General features: G+C 39.1%; 1 protein-coding gene across 21 annotated transcripts in view; it reads left to right on the top strand.

The window, feature by feature from the left end:
* Window positions 1–17,689, top strand: part of LOC110976375 (voltage-dependent calcium channel type A subunit alpha-1-like) — a 160,910-nt gene extending 143,221 nt beyond the window's left edge. For 17 of the 21 annotated variants that reach the window (XM_087143281.1, XM_087143283.1, XM_087143282.1 and 14 more), the window contains 4 exons: window positions 5,828–5,905; window positions 7,465–8,787; window positions 9,829–9,898; window positions 11,846–17,689. In XM_087143281.1, the coding sequence (XP_086999407.1) occupies window positions 5,828–5,905; window positions 7,465–8,787; window positions 9,829–9,898; window positions 11,846–12,627 (2,253 nt within the window). In that variant the 3' untranslated portion in view covers window positions 12,628–17,689. Of the gene's footprint in view, window positions 1–5,022; window positions 5,149–5,827; window positions 5,906–7,464; window positions 8,788–9,828; window positions 9,899–11,845 lie in introns of all 21 variants that reach the window. The other 4 variants (XM_087143299.1, XM_087143280.1, XM_087143298.1 and 1 more) reach the window with 4 other exon arrangements.
* The last annotated feature ends 4,081 nt before the right edge of the window (window positions 17,690–21,770 follow it).

Raw genomic sequence — 21,770 nt, 5'->3', positions numbered from 1 at the left:
AATCGCTGTCTTCCTTCTTTTCTGTGACTTCTTATGTGTCCTTTCAGGGTGCTGATACGGTTGCAAGAGGATCAAATCCAATTTGACATACGATGACTTTCGATCAGCCACTAAATTTGCACACACAGGCGCATTGAGCAATCCTTGTAAGGGGGCCTACATGTTTAAAAAAGAGATAACTTCTTGCAGTCAAGACTAGGGGTGTTTAAAAAACAAGTGGATTAGGCTTAGACTTCTGTTTCGCTGGTTCCTGTCAGGTCTGGACCATGGTTTCGAACGCTGTTTCAAAATGGCTGGGACCAGTGAAACCGAAGTCATGAACATTTTTGAAACGAGTAGATTTAGATTAGACTTTGGTTTCACTGGTTCCGGCCATTTTGAAACAGTGCTCGAAAGCACATGTTCAAGCTCTGACTGGAACCAGCGAAACCGAAGTCTAAGCCAGATCCACTCGTTTCAAAAATGCCATAGGTTAGCACAGCGTGTTGTGCGCATGCGTGACAAAATTACAATTGGGATCATTCTTGTGTCACGTAGCTAGGTACACGCAGCATGCAAAATATATAGAATCGGGTCCACCGCGCTAATAATTTGGGTAGTAAATGTATGTACATGTACACAGATCTTTTTTTCAGGTCGATACTTCATTACATTTGTCAAATATATTTTGTACTGGCTCAGCGGACCACCGGTTTTAATAGACCAAATTTTCTACTGGCCTCGCGTTGACGGACTACGGTTAATTTCAACCCCTGCTTTCTGTAATGGCCACCACCTTATCTCGGTGTTCTTCAGCAGAAATGGTTTCTACCATACCATACTGTTTTCACCTGTCTATTGTAGTCACTTGCCCGTTCTAGCCATCTTTCCAATATGGTCACCTCCTCTGTACTGTCCCTTTCCAGTGTCCAACTCACCAGTGTGTCTATCTGTTAAGTGTCTGTCAGTCCAATGTCCATCTGTTGAGATAGGCCTCTTGACTACTGTCTCTATCAAATATGACTGCTTGTTGTAGGAAACGAAAGCTCTGATTTCTCATTTTGATCTAATTTTCTCTATTTAAATTAAATTTTTTTGATTTTGTTGGAATTACAAATTGCATTTATCACAGTGTAATTTATTTCAGGTAAATCTTTGGACATGAATAAATGAACATAAATGAACCTAAATCAATCACGTACTCATCCCATTTGATTTAGGTTAATCGGTTGGCATATAGACTTCATTGTTTGCTATAACCCCAGCATTGTGGCTGACTTCTTCAGTCGTAGATTGACCTTCTGGTCTTTGGGCCATTCAAGGATAAACAACACATCCACATTACCCTTGGCCAGAATTCTGAAGAACTGTAATCTAAGCCTGATTTCGTTTTTCTTGGTACCACTTAGATCAAGTGTTTATTTCTGTCAGGTGGCCGGAGTTTGTTTATAGTAGTTTTAGATTTCTGGAGGCAGATTTTTTTGTGGCAAAAAACTTTGGGGAGTCGGAATGTGAGGCCCCACAGTGATTAAGCCTTTATATTATCATACAAAGAGGGAATTGGGTTACTGTTTGTTCTTCTATTGCCTCTGGAATTATTTACTGAAGGCATCAGAATTCCTGAAGTGAAGCATATTTCACTCCACTGTGAACCAGGCCATTCTTGTAAGAAAATGTGTAGTTGTAGCGCCCTCAAGCAGCCCTGTTGTAGAGCAGATGGCTATCACTTAAAGAGTAGGGTCAAGTCAGTCAAGAGATGAGCAATGCTGCTCGATATCATCAAGGAAATTGTGAATGTGCCAACATGTTGAGCTAGGATAAAACTGTGTGTGTTGACTGATGTGGGTTCCGTTTCACACTCTCCCTCTACCCCATGTATCTGAGAGGTGTTATGTCTCCAAACAGATCTCGTTGCGATCAAGACAAGAAAACTTCACATTTATTTTCTTTTCTAATCAATGAACAACTATGAAAAGATTCACACCTTTATGGGCTCATTTGTGGCTTCATCAAAGCATTTGCCTGAAGAGTATTCAGATTGGCTGATATCCGTCCAATAAGAAACCTGGGGCATTCCATCTTTGCCCTTAGTCACATGGCCTCTTTCTATAGATTGATATAAGTCAAGTCCCTGTTCAGTCCTTCACTAGAGATTAGCTTCATGGCCATTGCGTGTTCCACTGATGACATTTCGGCATTGTTTGCAGACCTTTTCACTCAGTGAGTTCATTGACATTTTCCATCTTTTTTTTTTCATCTGTAAAGGTATCGGGATTGATCTTTTGCTTCACTGAACTCAGGAACTTAAGATCTGCAAACAATGTCAACCTGTTGCTAAGACCTAAAGGTCTCCTACAACTTTCATCTTGATGGATAAAGTTCTTCCCCCCCCTGCAACCGACTCAAATGATCCCTTAAACAGTTGAGAACAAACACAGCCACACTTTGTGATCATTGATACGTAAAAACAAAAATTCACTAAAGCCTAATGCTAGCCAAGATCAAACAGTTGAAAAGGACTGTTGTAGATTCAGAGTGTCTCATTGTTTCTGTGTTGTCCAACTTGAAAAGTTTAAACACAGAATGAAATGCTCAAATTCTGATCTGGTTGTCAAATTTAATCAGGTTATCAACATTTTAATATTATATGTCACAGCATTTGAAGGACACAGATTTGATCGATCTGTTCGTTGGTTTGTCAGTTTCTACTTCATTCTCTAAAAATGTCACTAGTGGTTTTGTCTGTCTCCAAAAATAAAAAATTAAATGTTAACATTATTATGACTCCTTCGTCAAAAGTGGTGAAAATACTATAGAAACATCTGTCTTCCTTTGGATAGCCATCATCTGTGGTTATTCTTTGCAAGGTGTGTCTATCGTCAGATGACACTCTCCTTTGATTTTTAGTTCCTGATTGTACCAAGATAGCCATCCAAGATTTGCTCGTCTAGCCACTATCGCTTACTCAGCTTGCTAAAAATATCAACCTATGCCTGGTGATCATTAAAAGATCAACAAGCAGAGGTAAAAATAACCACCACCTCTGACATGTGGGGCCTGAATAGGAACAATAAGATGAGAACAGTAAGGTTCTAGAACATAAAAAGTGTTAAGATGTACGGTTCGTTTTATTGTTTCAACTTTAATAAAGTATCTCCCACTAATACACACATAGAAAGAAATTTGGAGTTGTTAGTTTACTTACAAATAACAGAAATTTGACAGGGGCATAAGCCCACGTTTAAGCCCAGTACCTCCCAGGCCAAGCAACCCACAGAATTCTATAACCAAAATTGTGCTCCTCCCTTTAAATCTTATATCAATTGAAAAGCGAGGTTGATGACATGCTGAAAGATATTAAGCAAGTCCTGAGAAAGTATTCAAATATTCTGTTATGAAAGAAGTATAGAGCTACACTTAAGTCTCAGATATGGTGACATCCATATGGAATTCTACATCTGTGATTTCCAAATCATTCACACCAAAGTGGGCATGACGCTTGGATATCCTCCAGACAACCCTCCTAGAACTTTATAGGTATTACTTGCTGAAAACAACACCCAGAGCAAGTCATTAATTGAATCTCGGAGGACAAACTTGTGGTTTGGAAACCGCTGTAGGAGCCATCAGTTACAACCCTATGTGAGTCCCTCTGGGCTTGGTTTCTGGCACTGCCAATCCTGTGGTCGTCTGGCCACATTTTAGCTCAACCCCATCGTCTTTCCACACTCCCTACAACAATGTTAAATGGCCAGGGTGTTCAAGAGGAAAATCATCATACTGTAGAATAAACCAGTCCACTTATATCCTAAAGTGATGATTAATCATTAGGAACAGTCTAGCTAAGCATACTCCCTTTCCTTGTCCCCAGGGGGAGGGAGGTGCTTCAACCTCTTTTCACTCTATCTTCATCCTAAAACACCTGATTCCAGGTACAGCAGGCAAAGCCACCCCTTCAAGAAATCTCTGATGAAGTATAATTCCTAATTACTCGACCTGCAGGAGAATTTCTACCCATGTTATGTGTAGCTCAGATACACCTGTTAGTATGCTCCCTTGTACATGTACATGCAGTGACAGAGCATTTTCTGCATTCTGTGGCTTAAATTGTAGCCAGGACAGGGATTTCATTAACAGTTCTGTGTCCAGAGTTACGGGGAATTCAAATCATATGTGTTAATATCCTGCAAAAGGGTAGATGAGAAAGAAAATTTCTGCTGGGAATTTCTGATTCTGAAGAATTTGACTGAAGTTTGTAGTATTTTTTTTTTAAATATTTGTGGAGGCCCCAAGTTGAATCCTCATGGGGGGGCCCAAATATTTAATTCTTGAGTTCTTGGCAAATATCCCTTTCAAGAACCTCTTTTTCAAAGAAAAATTCCCTCAGAATGAAGCAAAATGCCAACCCATATCACTGACACGTTTTCATGTTGTATAAGTCCTCGGACCTATAGGCCTATTTATATTCTCCCCAGTTGGTTGTATGCGGCTTTCTGTCTGGTAAGCCAAGTCTCCTCTGCTGATTTATTTCCTGATTGGGGATCAACCATACTCTACTCTCATGGAACAGAGCTAGCATTAGAGCCACGCCTCTTCCTTCCACCTGTTCATGTGTCTCTTGACATCCAAACTCCCACCCCCCTCATTCTGGGAATGTTTCACATTCACGTGGAAACGGAAAATTCTTGAAAGATTGTAAACCTTGTTGACAGCTCAAATACACAAACTACGTACAACCTGTACCTGTCCTCTCCTCCTTGATAGGATTTCTCCTCTGAGTGATTCATTGTTCTATGTATGTCATATTTGTTTGTTGTTGTCCACGATATCATGATACATTTTGAACTCAAAGTGTGTGAGTCTTAACAGTATTTATTAAACTTGAGCTGAAATATAAAGACCCCAATTGTAGAATTGGTCAGCATTTGTACTTCATAATAACATGTTAACTGCATGTCCACCTCCTTTCCTTTCCCATGTTTTGGATTTGGCATCCCTCCATTTCTCTATCATCCCTTGCATCTTTGCCGGCCCTCCTTGTAGAAGACTCTGGTAGATCACATGGAAGAGCAGCAGTATTCTGACGAGGGTTATTATAATGACGAGGCACAGGACAACACAGGATATCAGTTTGAATATGAAAACCAGAGTGATGAGGTTTTTTCCCCTGTAAGAAAGCTTGCTGTGTGGCAGTGACCCTTCAGGTGCTTGCTGTGTTTCTAGGATTGACTTTTTTTCAACAGACTAACTAACCTCTCACTTTCTGTCTGGTATCTGCCATCGATTATTTATTATTTTATCCTGTAATAATATTGTTTCTCTATGTTCTAATTATGATGTATGGAAATACAAACCAAACCACCAGACACCCCGCTGTAAACTATAATTCTCAAGCACAATTATGAAAACTGATTTTCTTTATCTCTGATGAGTGCATGTAGGCTTTGTATGAAACTTTAAAAACATCACTGAAAGGCCAACATGGCTACTACTTAAAAAAGAGTTGCAGTTGAGATTTGCTTATATCAAGAATGATATTCTTGTTCCTACTGATCTGCACCTGTCTGATGTGTCATCACAAAATCCAAACTTGATAGATGTGAAACCTGCTGACATCTATTTTCCTTTTTTACTGACAGATATATTACACCATCCTAACACATCTGAAGGTTTTTGTGTTGGTAATTAAAGAGTCCTGTCAATAATCATTTTGGTCAAACCCTGTCGTTCTGTTGAACATTTCTGCCCAATCTCCTGGGCCTTTAAGATGAAGTTTGGAAATGTTTGGAGTTCATTTTCATGTTTATCTATTGTAACATAGATGTATGTTATTTCTACATACAAACAGGGCATTGAAATGGCTGATATAAGATACCATGATGCACCAGATATACAAAGGTCTGCCTCGGGGTCCATTGATAGGAAGGTAAGTAGGAATCCAAAGAAGTCTTCCTCGTTTTGTATGTTTTTTTCTCTTTGGTTACAAGAAATATGTTCTTTTTTTTTTTTTTGGAGAAATTTCAGACTATTGCATATTTGTGAAGAGGGTGTGATGTAAAGATGTTTTACATTAGAGAATTGTCATTTTTTTTAATTTTGTTTTCATTTCCTTTTGGTAAAATGTGTTATGTTGTGTTTGTGTATAAAAGCCTCAGTAATGGTGACTATTTTATAAGCTATATTTTAAAAAAAAGTGATGAAAAAGTATTCTATTTCTGTGTGTTTTTTTCTACTGATTGCCATGCAAGATACAATTTATCAATACGTACTTCACGATTAAGAATTTCAAGCTCGACTTTTTTTAAGTGTGGATCTGTTACTGTCCTCAGCGTTTGTCAGTGTTCTAATGTTAATAGGGTTCGGTGAGTTTTACAATCTATGTATGTCAGACTCAATTGCATCATTATTAATTATCTGTATCTTGTTATCTAGACCTTTACCCAAGATTGCTGCTGATTGCTGTGCCTTTGTAGATTCTTTTTGTTTTTAACTGATTGGATTTTGAATTTGACATTATTGTCAAAGTTGAGAATATTGTGCTTTTGGAGTAGTACTCTGAATCACAGTGTTGCACTCAATGCATGGTTTTCATTATTGCCAACTTAATTTTGCCAAGGTTTGGATGTTAAGACAAGGCAGCAAATTTCACTAAATATTGTAAAAGAGCTCCTCAAATTGTTCATTTTAATCAACTTACATTCTTTCTAATTCTAGTTTTTGTTTGGTATGATAAAGGCAAAATAACAGCTATTGACAAATGCTTTTGACAACAAGGCAGAAATGTTGAAGTGTTTTATTTTATCTTTTTGTGTATCAACAGATTGGACTGATCGAATCTGAATTGATTGACATTAAGTCATTAGACACAGATTTCATTATAAAATTTTGACAGATCAGACAAAATGGTATTAAAGTGTTCCATTGAATCCAGATATGGATTTCTGGTCTGACATACTCATTTTGGTTCTCAAAAAAAAAACAAGCAATTTAAAAAGGCTCAGGCAAACTGGTTCCAGCCCCCCCCCAAAAAAAATCGTAAAGAAGCCACCACAATCTGATACTACTGAATTTCTGAGGCATTCTTGAGTTGTATTAATCCATCATTTTCTATCCAGCCTTGTCTAAGCATCAATCCCATTTGAGCATTCATGCTACCACATTTGCTTCTCATGTTCAATTGTCATTGCATGGAGCAACTATCATTCATTCTCTGATCATTTGGTACAATTTATTTTTAGTTATATCACATTTGTGCTACGTTTATCATCCTGGCTTAGAGAGATATTCCATGGGTTACTGTCAATCAAAATTACTCTTATGATCAATTTTCCAATCATTGCTGACTTGCTTGTATTTTTTGACGGCTGGTTGTGTTCACTCATTTAATTTGGTGATGAGCTTATTTCCTGTCTTGTCACATATTACTTTTTATTTTTTGTTCTTGTTTTTTCCCATGCTTCTTTTTAATCTTCTTGGAAACCCAAGCAGTCAATGGACAGAAATTCATCAGCCAGTTCCTCCCACCATCCAATACCTAGTCTCCAGCCTCCACCTCAGTCCTCTAGAAGTAAACCTAACCATCATGAGCGTGGAAGGTCTCGACAAAGAGATTCTCTAGCCCCTCAAGATCCGTATTATAGAGAGAGACAATCCAGTAGGGATAGATCAAGCTTAGATGACCCTCATCAGTCCTATGACCCTCCACGAACCAACATAAGTAGGAGTAGCTCTAGGCATAACTTAGACAGGAAAATTGGTCATTCCTCATCCTCTGTCGACTTCCAATCACAGAAAACCTTGGCCCAGCCGCCGCGGCTTTCAGATGCCTACAGCTATGACAACTTACGAGAGTTAGATTCTCAAGATGGTAGACACAGACAAAGTTTTCGGGACGTGAGAATTGACCCAGGTTTGGAAAGTCGAGAATCCTTCAACAGATCACATTCAAGACGTCCCAGCTCACTATCCCAATCAGACGTTAGGTTTGAAGATACCGGTACAAACAATGCTCAGTCACCACTTAACAAAAAAAATGCACTAAGAAATTCTTCCAAGCATCTTGAAGCCAATGCAAATCTTAGGAGGAGGGGGTCTTATAATTCTCAAGAACCAGAGAAGATCAGTCAGAAAAGAAAAGAAGCAGACATTAGACTAGACAAACCAAGTTCTCATCCTAGACCACATAGAGACAGGCATTGGAGGTCTGATGATCGATACCAAGACAATGATTACACTGATTCCCCGTCCCTCCCCCACAGACCTTCCCCAGTCGACTCAGCTGGGATACCAGTCTCCCAAAGCCTCACTTCATTCGATAGGAGCAAATCCGGCAAACGATACACCTCCCCGAGTATGCCAGAGTTTGCAACTTCCAAACCAAATAAGAACCAAATCTCTACCAGCACACCCACTGACAATCAAGAAATCAACCGCAATTCTAAGTATCTAGAGGATGAGCGACACACGAGGGGGAGGAGCAGTAGACGATCAAGCAAAGAGGGGGTTTATGTTGATGAAAACCGCAATGTCACAATGATTGGAGAGACTCATGGGCAAGGAAAACAGATAGAAAAGAAAGATGGTACTCGCGGTCATCAACGAGGCTCAGTAGATAGGGAGACAACTCGTAGGCCAAGGCGGGAAACCGATAACACAGAAGCGGATATTCATTACCACGCCTCTGGCAAACACAGACGGAAACACAGCCGGGAGGAAATCAGGCCGGATGGTGATGATCGGTATGAGGGAGACACGGTACCAGACCAACGGAAGCACACCTCTAGGGGAGCCCGACCTAGACCAGATGAGGTGACTTCATTTACATATCCCCTAATCACCTGACTGTCCATGAATTAGATAGCCTGGCCATCCAACCAAAGTCAAATCAGTCACCTAGCCTGGCATTGCGGTGTCTGTTTATTTCCCCCATTGTTGTCCTACCTGTCAAGTCATCACAACCTCCTCTAATCTGGTTACTTTCTTCCACAAAGTTCCTGATAATCCCAAACCTCCAAAATCTCATAACACCTCTCTTGCTCTCTCTCTCTTTGAACTCCAATTCTTCACAGAAAGTTCCATTTTTCACAAGAAAACCCTATCCAACTCTCATCAAACCTCCTCTGCACTTCTGTTCAAGCACTTCGGAAAAAAAAACAGTCAGAAACATTTCTCTGAAATTCTCACAATGGATTCCAAACAAATTATGAAATCTCTTCTCAAACTCAGAGACAAGCACCAACTTTTGGCAGTTCTGTTTGCTTTTCTTTATTGCCTTTTTCCCTTTTTATTTCTTTCTGATATGCTTTTTAAAAAAATTTTATATAACCTGTTTTTCACCTCACCCCCCCGCCCCCATGATGCCCCTGTCTCTGAGTCTGTTGGTTCTTCCATCTTACTGCCTTACTGCTTGTTTTTGTTTTGGAGACACCGTGATATGCCATCAGTATTATTTGAAATGCTTGACATCAATCCAGCTTTTATGCATGTGGCTCAATTCACTTATTCACCATAACACCTGCTGAAATGCACGCTTGAATTGCATGATTTCAAAACACTGATTTTGATTCCACAAACAACATCTATTATTACATCAATATTTATGTAATTTTGTTTTGTTTGATTTTTTTTGTATGTAAGTAATTTTCTTTCAACTGATGATTTCTAACCGATGCATGACAACAAATCCGGGTATTTTATTTGCTGATTTTTATAATCCATGTAGCGCTGTTGCATAACCCCGTCTGTCAACTAAATTTGTTTATTCTGTTCCGGTCATGTTTGTTATTAAACTAATTCTGTTGGACGTTTACTTTGCCTAATTTTTGAGAGGTTTTTGTTCATAACCCAAAGGGTGCAAACAGAAGAGAAAGGCTAGACTCCGAGGAAAGTGTGTCCTCTTCCCAACCCCTGCTTGGGTCAGGTAGGCTCAAGTCAAAAACACTACACTACAGGCGCGGTTCTACGGGGGGGGGGGGTTTCGAGGGGAGGGTTATGACCCCCCCAAAGAAAAATACCACAAAGCTCTCCCTCTACTGATCCCTCCCAAACATCAGTATCAAAATACCTGTGCATTTTTCCCTTGAGTTCCTTAACAATGATGGAACCTTTGGGGAGAAAATCCTTTCTAATTTGTTCACTACACTCGACAATTTTACTCCTTCCCTCGGTTTTTTTTTTTAATATCCTAGAACCGCGCCTAGTCTTTGCCAACACACTTCACATCCTATGCATACCTAAGTCCTGCACATCTGCCAACCATATTTGGTTCTATCTGGCTCCTGCATTCTCAGTCGGTGAAATTTTCAGGATCAAAGCAGAGTCTCTGATAACTTTCCTCCACCTGTAAACCTATATATTTATTATCTATTTGAATCGGATGTTATCTAGGTTTTGCATGTCAGAAATCGGTAGATTTTTTTAAGGCAAGGAACTAGTAATATCTTCGAAATGTCTACCATCTTTAAGACTCTCTTCACAGAAATTAGAAAACATTTGTGTGAACAAGTTTTTCTGTTTAAACTAAGACAAATAGACATGGTAATTGTTAATCTTATATTAATCAGATTGTCAAGGTAGACTGCCATTTTGAAAACAGAATAAAATGAACTTCAGATATTTGGAAAACAAAATTGGAATATTGACTAGGGCCACCACTTTTCATAAATATATCAAAGATAAGATAAAAAGTGTATGTTAAAGTTTGCCTGTTAATGGCCAAGAAAGTCCCAAATCTGTCAATGTGCTAGAGAAATCGATTTCAAACGTTTCCCCATTATCTCCAACAGCCAACCCATGCTGTATGCAAGCTTGGCAGTTCCTTTGCTTTCCACCAAGAAGTCTTGCTTGTTGCTCTCAAAGCAAAGTTTCTTTTAATGCAAATTATTTGGCACTGCAATGTGTGATGCCGTCATCCATCCGCCAAAAGAAAATCTTATGATACTTCAGGTTTTACCAGACTTTGATCTTCATGTGTTGCTGATTTTAATTTCTGCTGCCTATTTAAGCACAGATGTGGTTTTTTCCCTTCTTTTTTTTTAAATTATCATGCACATTTCTGTTTAAATTGCTTTTTATTTTGTCTTCTTTTGAAGGGATATGGTTTGATTTCAACTTTTGATAAGACGCTATGTTTCTGTCATGCAGTCTTCTCTTATTTTGCACCATTTTAAATAATTCAATTAACTTCTCTATCATAATTAACTCATATTAACCCATTGTTCATCTTTGAGCTTTCCTTTTATAATCCCTTTTATAATTTCACTCACATTATCAAGTTGTAATCTTAATGTTTCTGTTTAACACGCGTCTTTGTCGAATGTGTTTGTTCCATCATTTCTTCTTCTAAGCTTATCTCTATTCATTTTATTTAGTAAAAATGTTGAAGACAAAGTCATTAATATGGAATCTTTATCTCTTTCTCTTGATATTATGAGTTTTTTTAATAAATCAATCTTTTATCACTTGTTTTAGTAGTGGTTCATTTATTTAATATCTAGTTCTTACAAACAAGTTTTTCTCCATCAAATTTCCAATATTTCGAAAACTTGCCTCCAGCGAAATGTTTGAAACCAAGCTCCTTTAGCCCATAAACTCAGAAATTTTAAGAAAGCAAATACGTCCTTAGAGACACTCAAGCTTTCCAATGTGACCAATTTCATGAAGGCTCCAATATTTCAGTTTGGTCAATTTGAACAGAAAGGAATGAGTGTTGATTTTGACTTACCTGTCTACTTATGGAATTAGTGATAAACACTTCCTCTAGCCTTCTTATTTCTAAACTTCTTCACAGTCCTTTTCTCACCACTCTATGCCTCAATTTGACTGGAATTTTTTTCTTACCATCTGTTGGTCTCGTTTGCTTTGGTAGGGCGATCCCCATCACCAATACGACGTAGGATACCAAAGGTAGACTTACCGGACCCCTCTGCACATCCGTATTTACCCCCTTCCCCAACTTACCGAACCAATCGTGAGGACCAATCACACCGGGGAATGAGTAATGGTAAACGCCAACCCCATCGATATGACCAGCGAGGGCCAGAAGACTCCCCCAGTCAGGAAGGTAAGACTAAATCTCGTCGACCTTCGCCGTCTCAACGGGATATCTCTGGCCCCGTCTCCACACCCAGCAAGCGTGCACAGAGTGCCGAGCATTTACCAGAGACCGAGTACAGTCCAGGGATGGTGCGTCGTACCCCCGGGCGCAGGTTACCCCCGGTACCTGGCGAGGCTAGATCCTCATCCTCTCTGTCAGGTACACCGAGGCCCAGACCTCGTTCAGCGGGTACCTCACGCTCAAAAGACTCAAGTCCAGTCAGGCAACCTCCCTCACACCCAAGAAATAAAGAGCCCCGTCATCCAGAGACCCGATCCACACCCCCACCATTTCCGATTGATGACCGGCCACCACAGTACGAAGCAGTGATGCGTACTCAGGAGCAGGCAGAATCATCAGGAGTTGATCCCCGTCTACCTAACGGATACCGACCAGGGTCTGTCTCAAAGGGGCGTGGTCATGGCACCCAAGCTCACAGTCCCCGTAGGGCCCCTCAAGGTATGTCAAGAGGGCACGGAAGGAGGCATGGACGGGAAGGAAATGGTGGAACACTAGCAGGGTACTCAGACACTGAGGAGGATGAATGGGCTTAACAAGCTAAGCTTATGACCTTTCAGACCCACAGATCTTTTTGTTGTTCTTTCCTCAATACCAATGCAACCTAGCTTCATTTTCCTTCAGTCCTTTGAACCTTTATTCAGACACATTATTCCAGTAGAGACAGTTTGATGTTCAGAGTTGGCAGGCCAAACCAGTTCGTTATGATGGCTACGTACAGTTACTGTTTCACTAAACATGAGTAGAAAAGATGTTGGATATTGAAATGCCGTCAAGACTGGGCATCCAGCATGCCAAGACAGCACAGTTGATAAGGATTTCATCAAGACAGTGAGGATTCTATTGCCGTTGATTAAAAGCATGTTCCCAGTTTCACTTGTGCAGAGGGGTATCTCATTCACAAACCATTTTTGTATAATAGCTTCGGCATTGTTAACGTACATTTTAAATAAAGCCACTTATTAAACTTTCTATACTCAAATGCAGACAATTAATATTGAGCAAAACCATAGCTAAGTATTTTGACACTACCTTTGTGCTAATTAAAATAATTCTGATTGGAGGATAAATGCCCATATGTCACTTTAATGTCATATGTCAGCCCATATGTTGGATGTGACAAAAACGAGTGAGTGGGTTCCTTGATAACTTTGTTCAACAGTCGGGTTTTGTGCCATGTCATTTCCAGCTGACTCAAGGAAGTTACTGGTGCCCGTAATCAAGGCAGACTAACTGCCAAAAGTCAATGTCGAATCCTTCACAAGTTGTTTGTCAATTGACATCTTGTCAGGGTTGTCAAAAATTAGCATGAAAAAAAAAAATGACCAGAATGTTAATTGGACATTAAACATCAAGGTGTGGGCACATGTCATTTATTCTTTCTTACTGTAACCCCTAAAAAGGAATGAAATGTGTTCTGCTTTCTGGCAGTGGCATAACTAGGCCTCCATGTCGGGGGGGCCACCTGGGTGCATACAGTTTTTCAAGGAGTACCAGAAGAAACCAAACTGCAGCTACATAAACATAACGGAGATTATTCACAGATTTCAAATAAGGGGGGTGGCACAGGTATCCACATGGGGGCACTCCCTCCCCCAGTTACGCCACTACTTTGTGGTTGTAATTCCTTCTTACACTGTCAGACATCAGCAGTGTTTGTCTTCATTGTTTTTCGTTTGTATAAAACTGCTGCAGCAGCATAGCTTTGACCAAGTAAAACTGTACACTGTGTCTGCTAAATGTCCATTGCTATTTACTGTAAAATTGTCAGCTTTGATGGACAAAGTCTCAAAATTTGTAAAAAATTGTCATTCTTTGATGTGATTACCAAGTTAAATATTCCATTTTCTGCAACCTAGATCAACTTAAATATGGGGAATTTCTTTTCTCGCTTAAAAACACACATAAAATTGTCTTTTTCCTTTTTGTAACCTGGGTAACCCTAAGAGTAAACAGATTTTTTTAGACACAATATCCCAAGATATATCTTTCACATAGTTTTAAAAAAATCATACGATTTCATTTCTCTTTGCCTGATATCTGTTCCAAATATTGATGAGTTACTGTACAAAAAACTTTTGCAATGCATTGAACTAAATCACCAGATATCTTGTACAGCACTTAACATTTTTTTACTCACAGAAAAAAATATGGGTTGTGGATGAAATAGTCATGCATACCTTAAAGATTCTGAATCATTAAACATGCATCATACTTCAGTTAGCCTTGCCTTAAAATTTTCAAAATTTAACTGAAAATGCAAAAACTGTTTTGTTGTTTGACGGACAGTGTGCATTGCTTCAAACTTAAAATTTAAGAACAGGTAATAAAGCTTACACCTATATGAAACATGCAGACAAACAAAAACCCAAATGTTAACCAAATCAGTTGTGTTTGCTTTTTGTTGAATGGGCCAACGTGTTATACATTCTTTCTTACTTTGAGATAAACATGTACCACATGCTTTCTTTTATGTAAATATTTAATGCCAGAACAATTTATAAACGAGTTGATCTAGGCAACAAAACGTTGCTTCTTTTGTTATCAGTTTGGTAAAATACTTATACATGTACAAATTAACATGTGAATTAAGATTATACATAAATATATACAAACAATACATGGTAAAATTTCTTAAAAATGCATTTTTTTATTCAGCCTATTGATCTTGGGGTACAAAGCCCATACCTGTATTGATGTTAGTATGTGTATTTCTTGCTGTTTACTCCCAAAAACATTGATCGCGACCTTTTCATAGCTCTCCAAATTTGACTGTTCTATCATTTGATCATTTAGATGATACTTCAGACAGCTAAAGACTTTGTAGAATGTTAGACAACTGTTTATACAGTTTTGAATAATGTATCTGCGAAAAATTGTAGTCCTGAGAAAGTAGATCAGGAAGCTTAGAGTATAAGCCTGTGATATTGTAGAGCAGTATATTTACACACCCTCATCCATTTGCCAATTTCTAGGCAGATAGGTCTTTCATATTCTGCATCAGTTCCAACAATGGTGTTCAGTAAAATTCATTCATCTATAAAGGATGGTTCCCAACATGTTCTGGGAATGCAGTCCTTTGGTCAATTTGAAATTACACTTATATCTTCCTCATTTCCTGCCCAGAATCTGAAGAGAAAGACATGTGAACAGTGTCATTATATTTGTGTGCATAATATATAGATTGGCAGATTTCGTGTTGAATGTGAACTCTCTCTTCTAACCTGACTCCCTACACCCCCCCAGTCAAGCTCAATCTTGACTGATCCTTCATTCAAATCTGGTTTGGGAGCTTTTCAAAACCTGAAGGTTCAAGTTTGGACCTTACATTTTCGATTGTATTCAGCACCATTAGCTCAGCGGTTGCATTGACACTACAGGTTCTAATTAATGACTGTCTGGATTTTTTTTTATCATGATCTGAAACCATGTGAGTATGTTCACTTGTAAACATTTTCCAGTTGCTCAGCATTTTATCATACAGGTCTGGCTGAGCTGTCAAAAACTCTCAAAGTTTAGTCATATTGCTGGAATCTGGCATACAATCCCCACAATATATTTAAATTTCATGTGATTCTTGGAACAAAACATTTATTGTCAAGAGTTGTCTCAATAGTGCATAATTTCATGGTATTTGTGGGAGAAGAGTTCCTTAGTCCTAATTTTGTAGTGCGTTTTTTCAAATGCAATTAATTAATCTTTTAGCACACCAACATTACATTTAATCCTTTTTGTTTGAAAAAGTTTGCCCAGTAATTGTGCATTAACCATTTGGAAAAGGTTCTTACATTGTGTGAGTTGTACAAGTTGACCTTTTTGAAAGACCTTTTAATTGAGAGGCCTTTCTTATCTTGAAGGAGTAAAATGGTTTTTGGAATTAATTAATTAACCAACAACTGTTCTTGTGGACTTTTTATTGGCCAAGTAAATCAGTGAGCATTTTATCAATACATCGGTTGGTTCATCAACCTGTTAAACAAAAAGTCATCGGTCAAATATTCAGTCATCAAAAGTATCTGATACTCTGATCCAATCCAACTCACACACTTTATCTTTTCAGTTCACATCAAAGAGTTGGTTTTAGTCTTGTTCCCATTGTTACTACTCTCACAGATGTTAGTTGTTGATTTCACATTCCATGTAATGTGTTGCTTAATTCCCTTGGTTGGGATGTATGGATAGTGTATGTGAGATGTAACAGTTGGACAATAACTGAAACAAAGGGATCTTTAAATGTGTTTAAGAAAAACTGAGAGTGGTTGGGAGTTGTTTTACTGTGCAGTTCTTAGTCTCTAGAAGCTTAAACATTGCTTTTCTTTTTGTACTTAAATACTGTTGTCTTAAAATAACTATGCAAACTGCTTTAAACATTTCTATTTTGATTATTAAAGTGCTCTAAAGAAGTTCTGTTTAACTTGTTTGTCTTTTGCCACAATTTGGCTGGGTGACTAGGCGGAATGTTTAGTTTGTTTGTGTTCAAGCCAAGTGGATTGTCAGGCTAAATTGTTGGGTTTTTGCTGTATCCTGATGGTTTGTTTTTCAAACTGCAAATTTCAATTTACTTCAAGCTAGAAATTTATTGCCAAGCCTGTTAGGAATACAAGTATCTTTCGATACAGAAATGATAAATATTCAATGTTTAGGTTTGTTGGAGAAGCTGTGCTTTCTCTGTTGGATTCATGCCTAACAAAAGTAATCACCTGAAGCAGAAGACAAGTATTGTCCTTATTGAGTTTTCTACTGCTTTTTTTTTGTATTAACATTATGAATGGGTTCCAGATGTTTTCATAATGGAAGGCTGTGTGATTTTACCATGTTTTTATTTTAGATTTGAAAAAAAATGCTTTTATGTCAGTTTTGCTGCAAGTTTAGAGGTTATGGGGCTGTCCCCATGTAGTTAGGATTATTCCGTATGTGCCATTTTGTGTGTGCAAAGAAACATTGCTAATTTTGATAAGTTCGTTCTTTTTAAAACTTGTCTGGTTCAATTTCTATCAGATGTAAAGTACACAGATGTAAAGGTAAGCAGGATTGTATTATCTAGGACACAATTGTTGAAATGCCTACATAAAAGGCAATCTCTTTTGCCGAGCAACATACATGCATGCCAACCATTCTGATGCATTACGTACACCGGCTATTAAAAACTATGCTTGCAAAAAAATGTATAACTACTCAAATGTGTTAAAGCTGTGAAAAATAAACTCCAGCACAGTGTTCTTGCAACAAATGACTACATCTGTGTTAACCAGATATTAGCTTCTAAAGAGAAGAGACAGTATATCTATTTAATGACTGGTTTCTATGGTAACTTGGCCTAAAACACTGAGCGATATATAGGTTAATATTGCCAATTCCTGTATATATATATACATATATCACATGCTTTTCAATTATATTATATATCACACAGTCCCTTCGTAGATAAAAATAGTGTAGCTCAGTGTAGTCTCAAGAAAATAACATGAATAATGCGTCTTTTACAGCATTTCATCCTCAGTGCTTGCGTCATTGTTACGTCATCATGATGTTTGTTTTATTCACGATTCAATTTTGAGTGAAATAAAATACCTCTGCACACCAACTATATCAGTGAAATGAAGACTATGTAACTGTTTGATTTCTGGTGTGAAAGATTTTGTGCTATTTGCTGTGGTTGCTGTACCCATACTGCTGCTGCTGCTGCATTCGGCCCACTTGTTGCTGCTGTTGCATCCAGTGGTGCACCTGCTGTTGTTGAGCCCACCTGTTGCTGCATCTGCTGCTGTACCTGCCGCTGCTGCTGCACCTGCTGTTGCTGAACCTTGCTGTTGTTATACCTACTTTTGCGCACCTGCAGTTTGCTTCACCTGCTGTTACTGCAGTCTGCTTTCACCAAACCTTCTAGTGCTACACTTGCTTAACCCTAACAGTCCTCAATCCTCCAACAGGTGAAGGATTGAGGACTGTTAGGGTTAAGGTGCTGAATTTGTTTTTGAGTTTTGTTCATTTACTCAGGGGTGAGATTTCTCGGCCTTTTAGCTGATATCGGCTTTCTTTGTTTTGGATTTCAGCTTTTTTCCTCACTGGCTGTGTACAAAAGTATATTAAATTTTCGAAGTTCAGCTTCTTCATTCCTTTTTTTTCAGCTGTTTTCAGCTATTTTTATCATTGGTTAATCTCACCCCTGTTTACTAACAGTCACTTTGAACCCACATTGTCAACCACTCCAGGGTTTCTATACTATTTGCTTACTTATCGATTGTGGTAGATGTCCTTTGTGCAGATTCATTTTTAGAATCACCAATTTACAAAACCAAAGGAAGGTCTAACTTCCTTGGCAAATTTATCCCATTTTGATAAATGCAGTGTCAATTATTTCTAATTTAATTGAAGTGTTCTTTTCAGTTTAGTTCCCTGGTTCCTCTTAGTTTGGAGTTGAAATTTTGAATTTGACAGTTGACTGACATATTCTTGTAAAAAAAGAAAGAAATATTCATTTGTTGAAATGAATGGGGCATCACTTTTGAGAAATGAAAATGCCAGTTCCAAACTTCGCTTGCCACTTTGAATGGCGTTGGTTTTTTGCTCATGTTTTCAGAATCTATTCAAACAATATCCAGTTCTTGACATTTCAAGTTTTATTTATTTTTGGATTTGATCACGTTTGTTTTTATTTCATCATTTGCCTATTCGGCTAGACAACAGAATAACAGTGGATTTCACCTTGGCTTGTCGTCGCTGGAGCCTGTATTTCCAATCCCATCCCAAAATTATGTCTGGGTCGCGTTAGTTCGCCCCTACGAGGGACAAAGTCTCGATCATCATCTTTCATCAGGATTCCGAGAAACGTCAAGGGAATTCCTGGAATGTCTCGGTGGAAGTTGTTACGGATCGAGTGAAACATTTCCGGCGATGTTTCTGGATCATTTCGAATCTGTCTGTGTCGTTTTCACTTTGGAGTGAGTCGTCCAATCCATGGCTAGTTGTTATCAGGTACTGCCGAGATATCATTGTTCCGATGTTGTTTTGTAGTTCCACTGAGGAGACGAAAAATGGCAAACTGAGACTGAAAGATAAACCTACAAAATATGACTGGACTTCTGAGGAAAAGGATAAGTCAAAACAAGTCGACCGTACGTATTGCGCTTGAGCCAGAGGAAAAAGTAACCAAGAAACGAGTATTACTTTGGCCCTTCGAACTTCAAGACTGTACCTGCTACATTGCATGATTAATGCTTACCTCTTTTACTAAAAGCTCGTTTCGTGTGTTGGGAAAAACACTAATTTTACTTGCTGGTTTGTTTTTTTTGTTTTGTTTTGTTTTGTTTTATTTTTTTTTATGTTTTTTTGTGTGTGTGGGGGTGAGTTTGTTTCTGCATTCAATTGGGGACCTTGAACAATAGAGGACAATAAGGTCCCCGATTGACAGAGGGTCCCCGATTGACAACTGTGTACAAAACATATGGGTGGTCTCCTAAAAAAGTTAAAGTACAAACAAAAGAGGAACAATAGGGGGTCCCCAGTTGCAGGCAAATACACACTTGGGTGTGTGTGTGTGGTTTTTTGGGGGCACGCAATTGACGTCACTAAGGTTGTGACGTCATACCCTGAAGGTCGAAAGTGAGTCGCTGAAGGAATACATTTCGGTACTAGGATCGGATGAATGATCTGTGACCTGTTCACGCAAACAAGGATCCTGTAAGATGGATGAACATTTCGAGCAAAATGTTATCTTTTTGACTAAAACCATACTGTGAATTTTCAAGTATTACATTCAACTTCTTGTGGATTGGAAGTCTGGTATGCCTACAGTTGCTCTGTACTTCAAATCTAAGTTAATATTGAATGTCACTTCAGCTACAGAAATTTCAGAAGTTCAGCCCTACGCTTGAATGATTTAATCCACGAAATTATAAAGTGAATGTTGACACTCCAAAGCGGTCAACTCAAAAGGTAATTCTGTTCTTATGGGAAAAACAGAAATGGCAGACTGCAGCGAGTGGATGAAAATTTATGGCGCAAAACTTCAGTATAGCCAGGGGATGTTTTTAGCGCGCACACGTTGACCAACCACCGCGCTACGATGTTGAAGTTGGTGAAAATTCAAGTACAAATGTAATTTACACTTCAGATTGGCGATAAATTAAGTTAATTAATCTCCTCAATTACCAGTTATGCCAAGGGCGCCGGCTGAGTCCGTAGGCTCTTGGGTGGCATAGCCTACCGATGTTGGTATTGGAGGTAAATCCGTAGTACTAGATTTCTTGAAATGGGCAAGGTACTGAATGGAGTACAGAAGTTAATACGTATCGTGGCTTTGTAGCAGAAGATTCTACTCTGTTAAGGTAACTTACGAATTCTTTTTTCTTAGGGGTAGCGAGAATGGGTGTGATTTGCCCTATCACTCCACGTGATTACGGTAGTTCCTGCATGAAATCGTGAAACTATCTCCCTTTCTGAAACAATATTTCACAGCAGTGAATTAAAAAGAGAGGTGATTGGCTGATCGCAGAATTATCCAAAAAAAAATGCAATAAGATTGAATTATCGCACAAAGACGCGCAATATCACACGCGTATCGACCGATGACACTGCACATCGACTTGGTTTCGAACGCAGTCATTCCTGACAAATGACTGTGGCCGAGAAGCATGCACAGGTTTTATACATGTAGTACAAGACCAGAGTTGAACTGCTCTCCAAATGTAGGCTATGGCTAGCAGCCTTTTTAATGGTAAACTGCATATCCCGACTTCTGAAAACATTTCAGTTGAATTGCGAGAAATTTCGTCATTAACGACTGTCGCTTCCGATTATTGGCAAAGGCACGGTCATCATGGTCCCTCTTGGTACCGCATTTCCCGCGTGTTTTTTTTCTTAGAAACAAGTGATCTTTAGAAATCCTGTTACATCCCCACTGGCTCCACGTCTTCGTAAACAAAACTCTTAATTACTTGTAAATTCCTAACGAGAACCAGGTTTCGAAAGGTCAACGGTAATGTTCGACCACAGACACGTGGGTGGAGGACTCGAGACATTTATTGGCAGAGGTCGGACCACCGACAAGGTCTTGTGTCGGGCCGTGTCAACCGTCGAATGCCTCCCCATCACTTATCGAGTTGTGCCCGTTGCTTCGGCTGGTTTGTCACCATGCTGAGAGTTTCTTGCCCCCTGTCGTACCCCAAGGTTTCGTGGACAAACTTGGGGTATTCACCTGGAACCTTTCCAAGGACTCGATCGTTCGAAGGTTTATTTTAGTGGACAAGTTGACCCGACCGGCTGCCTCCCGACCTTTTGGTAATTAGGCCTCGGGCCATTTGTGGACCTTGGTCAGTTATTACAGAGTTGTCAGTTAATACCAATTAATTTATCAGCACATTCAGATGGTCACTTGTGGTCAGCAGACTGTTTTCTATGTAGGACGCCTCTTATTGGGACCAATCGAAAAAAAAAATTGCGCGTGTGAGCTTTCTGCTGCAAAGGAAACAGGTCCAAACAAAAGAGAGAAAAGGGAATTACCCAGGCTTTCCCGTCTTCCATGGACCATGGAGTCGACTTCCGACGAGGAAAAGCCAGGATAACCACAAAATTCATTCTAAAAGCCAATTAACATCAATTGCCCAAAGGCCACGTCCATTCTCCACCCACCCCCGGGTACGCCCCTGAAGACGGACTCTAATTGGTTGCCTACTTGTGT

This window comes from Acanthaster planci, linkage group LG11, assembly GCF_054643075.1.
Source record: "Acanthaster planci isolate LZ-2023a linkage group LG11, COTS_SCS, whole genome shotgun sequence".
NCBI classification, from domain to species: domain Eukaryota; kingdom Metazoa; phylum Echinodermata; class Asteroidea; order Valvatida; family Acanthasteridae; genus Acanthaster; species Acanthaster planci.
Note: the sequence above shows the minus strand (reverse complement) of the source record. Positions and strands in the feature narration are given on the sequence as shown.